Consider the following 6,233-nt stretch of genomic DNA (forward strand, 5'->3'; position numbering starts at 1 on the left):
GTGTTCAGGCTGAGAAATCTTAACAAGCTTTATTGTATGGATTTGTTTTGGAAAGGTTGGTATTCATTTATACGTTGAATAAGGTGAAGGTAGGAAATAATTGGTCAATAAAAACAAGTGTTAGTACTCGTTTCCTTGTTCCTTTAAGTTTCGGAATGAAACCTAGTAAGAGACCTTCAAGCTATTTTGAAACAAACTCTCTGAAAATATCGTGTCTTTTTGTTGTGTCCTGCACACTATTTCCTTTCAGTCTTTAGAATCAAACTGTATGTCAGCCAGTGAATGCACCCCCTTCGCATGGAGCTCAGGAAAACATGAAAAGGCATTCCACCTCTGCATAGGTAACACGTATACTATTGCTTCATCCTCTACAATTTGCTGATGTAAAATACAGCTACGAAGCCATGTTTTTGTAGAAGATAACCGTTAACCATTGAAGTGAGTAGCGACAGCAGGAAAAAAAAGTAATAAAAATAAATCTCCGGTTCACTAAGTTTATTGTAAGGAATGCTTTAAGATTTCATTTTTAAGCCATAAAAGTTAAAAGTGCCATAGTGAAAAACATGTCTGGGGCAGGGGAAGGAGGGAAGCAGTTAAAATGATAGAAAAAGTTGCAGCAAATTTTAAAATACTGTTAAATAATTTCCTTACAGAACCATGGATTTGAAAGTGGGGAAAATTACAGGCTATGTCCAAAGAAATTGCAACCTAGATCCAAATTTTGAGCTGTTTTGCCCTCAAGCTGCTCAGTTTCAGCTTCAGAAAAAGAACTCCTTAGGAGTTCTTTTAACACTATTATGAAACTACACTTTGTACTATGTTTATATTGTGCTAAAAGAATAAGATTAACATTATCCAACTGTATTCAACTCCCATTGATTTCTTTAATGTCCAGAATTACAACTTGCAGTTCAGGGAAAAAAAGCATGTATTTGAACTTATCCCATCTACTCAATCACAAAAAAACCAGTCTCTCTCTCTGATTTTTCTGATCTAGAACTTAAGAGGTCTGCCACACTTCCTGTGACTCAGCTGTAAAGTACATTTTACTCATAGAAAAAACAGACAAAACCATTTTCACCATAGGCAATGGAAGGTCAGAGAGCAAATACTGGATTAATTCCTTCCATAAGGAAGTGACAGGGCATAGTTATTTTTCCTACCTGCAGGCCCTATGTAACACATTTTAACCTAGAAAGACATTAGATACAAACACACATGGAACAGATTTAAGTGCTATAAGCAGTGCCTACATAAAATTGGAAATTATCTGCCTTTCAGTAGAAGTTTTTCTATCAAGACAAAGTCACAACTTCCTCCAGTGCTAATGTAATTCAAAGCTTGTACTGTTACTAATCGAGCTTGAAAAAGTCACTTGACTCTACAAACAACAACATGTTTCTGGCAGACACTGATACATTTTGAAGACTACGTGGGTTCATTTTGAATAAAACTTCAGGCTGCCATTTCAGGCAGAAATTCTGTCTGCTTCTGAAAGTCTAAATACTGCAGACCTCTCTCCATATCTTCTGACAAGGGGGCTTCTAATGCTGCCTAGCGGTGCAGGGGCAACAAGAAAAACCTCAAAGACCAAAGAGCTGGAGCATGAGCACCTGAGGAAAAAATTCCTTTGCTGTCAGCAGTAGGACAGCAGCAGTAGAGTCCTGTAAATGCCATATACGCCAATAAAAGCTCACAGGGGGAGCAGGAGAAGACATCACCATGACAGGATATATAGGAACTATTACTGAGTGCATGATATAGATTATGATTATCTTCAAGAAGCTGAATGGTTCATGAAGGCAGGAACACGTTTCAAGCAGCAACATGTATTTAAAATAATGATTAAGATCAGGATTGGGTCAGTTTCAAGCCCTGACCAATCTTTCTTTCCTTGCCACATTATTCAGAATAAACTATTGCAAGATGACAGAATCTAGCAATATTTAAAAATTTCTCTGTTACCATCTAAACTCCAGCTAACATTTAACAGCAACAGCACAACAGAGTAAGAAATAAAGAAAAAACCCACCCCACACCTAGAGACAAAATGTCCAGGAACAACCTCTGAACTTTCAGACTCAGAAAACAAGAGCACGTTGTACTGCATACCACTCTAGAAGATAAGCTTTTGACACACTATCACTAACAAGTCTCAGCTCAGTATGTTAGAGGTTCCAACTATTTGTTCCACTCTGATATTTTAGCAACAACTCTTGCTTTTAAGTCTCTCATAGTATAACTGGCATTTGTACTCAACCACACTTATTGGCAACACATTACCTTCCTCTTACTTTATTTTTACTTCATTATCTCTTATCTTTTGCTCTTCTTTCAGCAGAACTTTTCCCCACCCTCACCTTTTAGAAACAAACAAATATATATATACACTTACACACATGCATATAGTTTTCTGCTGCTACTATCCCTTGCGGGATCGATTTCAGTCTGTTCATTATTGATGTGGCAAACTGTAAATACTAAAGTCAGACTCATTAACTGCAAGAATTAGCACATGCAGTGCAATTAGAGCGAATCTACCAGAGAAAGTCTTATGAAGAAAATAATTAAGCAATGAATAGCATCCATGAGTAATACCTTACTCATTTTACATTAAGAAAAGTAGAAAATCTTACTATGAATGAGACTAAGAAATACAGGCATTGCTCAGACAGTAACATTACATGGTACTTGTAGTAGTCACATAAATGTAATGCAACATTCCAGAGAGAAAACTTAATAAATTGTTTGATGATACATGGCAACATGAATTTACATTTGTTGGCTTCTTTATGCCAGTGGCTTCAGAGGTAATCACTGCAAATAAAGCCAGTGTTTTCAGCAGACCCTCACATCACAATACTATCCAGTGAAAGAAACAATGATAATGAACCGATACCCCAAGGGAGCGGGAGGAACAACTTGAGAAATCTCTTTTTCTGTCAGAACAAGAATTTAGGAGGTACTGTGTCACATATAAAATTTTTAAAAATGTCTGTCATAAAAACAAAACATGGCCTCTCCTAGTCTTCCATATAATAAGTAACAATTTTCACCTTTCCAGGTTATCAGCCTCTGCAGAACGGTCCAGATATGCTAGAATCTGTTTCTCCAAGTAACTGTCAATATTGTCCTCTGTCACAGAAGATGCACTGAAAACATTCTGGATGGCCGAATTTGAAAATATTGCCTCATATTTTCCATCAAAAATCAACTGCAATAGTGATCCACTTTCTGAGGAAAAAAAAAGATAATAGAAGTCAGTGTCAACTTTCAAACAACTTACAAGACCTAGTCAAATAAAAACATATACCACTCCCCTTTCAAGGAATTTTCAAAGAATGATTCTTCATTACATTGAATGCAGTTGCACCAAAACCAAGAATAGCAATAGCACGCATTACTTCATTCCAAATAAACTTTACAGAACTTGTATTAACGTTATAGTGAAATACAAACTGCTAGATGAATGTAATACAAAAACTTGCACTGAAATTTGAGGAAAAGTACATGGATGGCCTTTCAAGCACATACGCTATAATTGTTGAGGATGACTTCAATTATCACAAGTTTTCTTCCTCCAAAACATATGAGTGTGCTGCAGTAAAATTGTACAGATAAGACAATAATTTCACTGACTACAGAACCGTTTTAAGGGAAATGCAACAAATAAAAATGGTTCAGTATTTGCAGAGTTCAGTGAATAAATTCTCATGTACATTTGCAGGAACTACTCAGTCCTTCCTTTAAATGCTTAGAATATTCACAAAGAATGGGCAATATTATTTTATCTTTATAAAAGAATTATTTTCCTATGGTAAGTTCACTCTCTCAATGAGAAGTCTGCGTATGGAGTTAGATTCTTCAGAGTAACTACAAAGGTGGATTTAGATCCATGAATGTTTCTCCACTGAAGCCTCTCAAGATAAAGGTAAGTCATGAAACGCTATACATTTGATTCCTAAGAAGCTTCAAACCCATCAAACTCTTGACCCCGGCTACAACTTTTTTCACAGAAGTTATCTTCCTTCTTCAGATACTGTAGCCACAGTGCAATCAATCCAGCAGCTGTCAGAACAACTTCACCATGTATAAACCTTCTGTTCTTGAGCAAAAATACATATCTGCCTATGCTGCAGCTGTGGCTACAACTCAGGTAGATGTACTAACTGGTTCTAGGCTAGCTGATGCAGATGCTGATAACGGTGCAGCTGAGTAAATGCAGAGATCTGCATAGGATACGTGCCTTAATATTAATCTGTGATTCTAGTTGGGGACTGCAGCTCCCATGCACTCAAGCATTACTATAGCTACACTAGTATTAGTACCCGAGCTAGCTAATTTAACAACAGCACAGGTAAAGATCCACACAAGCAGCAGCTATGCAAGAAAGTGAACACCAAACACCAACTCCAAGCTCATCCAGCTAAAATAAGCATTCTAAATTTCAGACATAAAGGAAGACAGAGCGCAGAACCAACAAGAGCAGCGATGGACAACTTGGTAGGAATGGGTGATAGAGACACACTCATTCTAATCTCTCTGGACCAGGCTGATGGCCACAATTTACTTTTGTTCTTTACAATGATCAGCTGAACGATGTACCTTGAAGGGCATATGCAAAAGCACAGTAATGATACTGCAGCCCTGCTGACACCATACTCTCACAGAGAACAGAAATAATGAGAAACTTTCTCCAAGCTATGCTTTGGGGAGACTTTCACCAGAGACAACTTCTTTATACTGGATTACAGTTGCCAGACAGGCAATGCTGTAGTTTGTAGAATAAGTACTGGCTGTGAGGATGCTAACGAAGAATATTGAGGTTTTCTCTTTCCAGTAATGCTGTAACATAACTGTAAGCACACAAAACCTGCTTTTGATTCTGTGTTTAACTTCTTATAAGACAACATACAAATTCCAGGTCACAGTCCTTAAATTTTGTTTCAGGATCATCAATAAGAAGGGCCCATGTAAGAATTGTCACAAACCCTATCATTTTCTATCTCTAATGCAAGACACCTTTCTTCAACAATCTTCCCCACATCTTATAGAAGCACACTACTTAAAAAAAAAAGAACACTAAATAAAACCAAGACAAAAAACCACACCACAAACAGCGTACACAACTCTCAGTGAAAAGATGAGACAGATCTGACAGATGTCAGTCATGACACCTAACCTTCCTGGACAGTACAACGAGTGTTAAATACAAAGTAACATAAGGAAGTAGAGCTGAGTAGGTCTGTACTATTCTTTTCCAAAATTAAGTTCCTGGGTAAGGATAAACTGGCCTTTCCATATGCTACAACATCTAAATGTCTTAAAAAGCACAGCACATGACTTGAGCGCAACTGTATTTCTAGCCTATCTGAAATATGGAAGTGTCTTTTCGTGATCAATGTTACATTTTAAAAGCTGCTGCGTTCCCTGCAGGAACACTGGGTCAGTAACAACCTAACCAAGCCCCCTCAAGGAGTACTTTCCATCGCTCCCTCAAGCAACTATGACTAAATAACTAACAAAACACAGATCCGGGAGTTCATGCCAGACTTTTTCTCCTCATGTTTTGCTGCGAGAGCGAGTTTTCGCCCAAATTCAGACAAGTACTCTGACTCGCGGGTCACAGGGCAGCCGAAGGAAGCCCCGGCGGCCCGAGTGCCCACAAGAAGCGGGCAGCGGCCGGACTCTAAGGAAGGCCCCGGTGCGGCAGCCGCGCCGCTCGCCTCAGCCCTGCCTGCGGCACTGCGCGCGCTCCCCCGGGCTGCGGCCCCCCTGAGCCCGGCCAGGAGCAGAAAAGGGCGGGAAGGGGGGACACGACCACCCCCGCAGCAGGCACGGGGGGAGGGAGCCGCCAGCCGCGGCACCAGCTCAGCCCGGCGCCGGCCGAGACCCCGGTGGTTCCGGACACGCACAGCAGCGGTCGCGCACAGCGGTCGGGCACCCTCCCCGCGCCGGGCCGGGACCTCCCCTCACCTGCCGCCGCGACTTCGCCCTGCTTCCACTCCAGAGACTCCGCCGCGCTGAGGAAGCTCCTCAGCAGGGAGCGCTCCAGAGCCAGCATACTCCCGCCGCCGCTCTCCCCACCCCGCTTTCCGCCACTGCCGCCTCGCTGCCTCTGCGCTGACAGGCGCTGCCGGCGTCCCCTCAACCCATGTGCAGGAACCGGCCGCAGGGAGCCGCCATGACACCGTCGCGGGGCACGCCGGGAGGACGCGGCGCCGCGCAGGCGC

At 41.4% G+C, this 6,233-nt stretch overlaps 1 protein-coding gene across 1 annotated transcript in view; it reads right to left on the bottom strand.

Annotated features, from left to right (window-relative positions):
* The window catches only part of TTC27 (tetratricopeptide repeat domain 27), a 126,612-nt gene extending 120,391 nt beyond the window's left edge, over positions 1–6,221 (bottom strand). Inside the window, exons 1-2 of the mRNA XM_056357635.1 lie at positions 5,977–6,221; positions 3,057–3,234 (exon numbers count right to left, since the gene is read on the bottom strand). Of these exons, the coding sequence (XP_056213610.1) occupies positions 3,057–3,234; positions 5,977–6,064 (266 nt within the window). The 5' untranslated portion in view covers positions 6,065–6,221. The remainder of the gene's footprint in view (positions 1–3,056; positions 3,235–5,976) is intronic.
* Between the last annotated feature and the right edge of the window lie 12 nt (positions 6,222–6,233).

The sequence above is a fragment of the Falco biarmicus genome, chromosome 12 (assembly GCF_023638135.1).
Source record: "Falco biarmicus isolate bFalBia1 chromosome 12, bFalBia1.pri, whole genome shotgun sequence".
In the NCBI taxonomy this organism is placed as follows: Eukaryota; Metazoa; Chordata; class Aves; order Falconiformes; family Falconidae; genus Falco; species Falco biarmicus.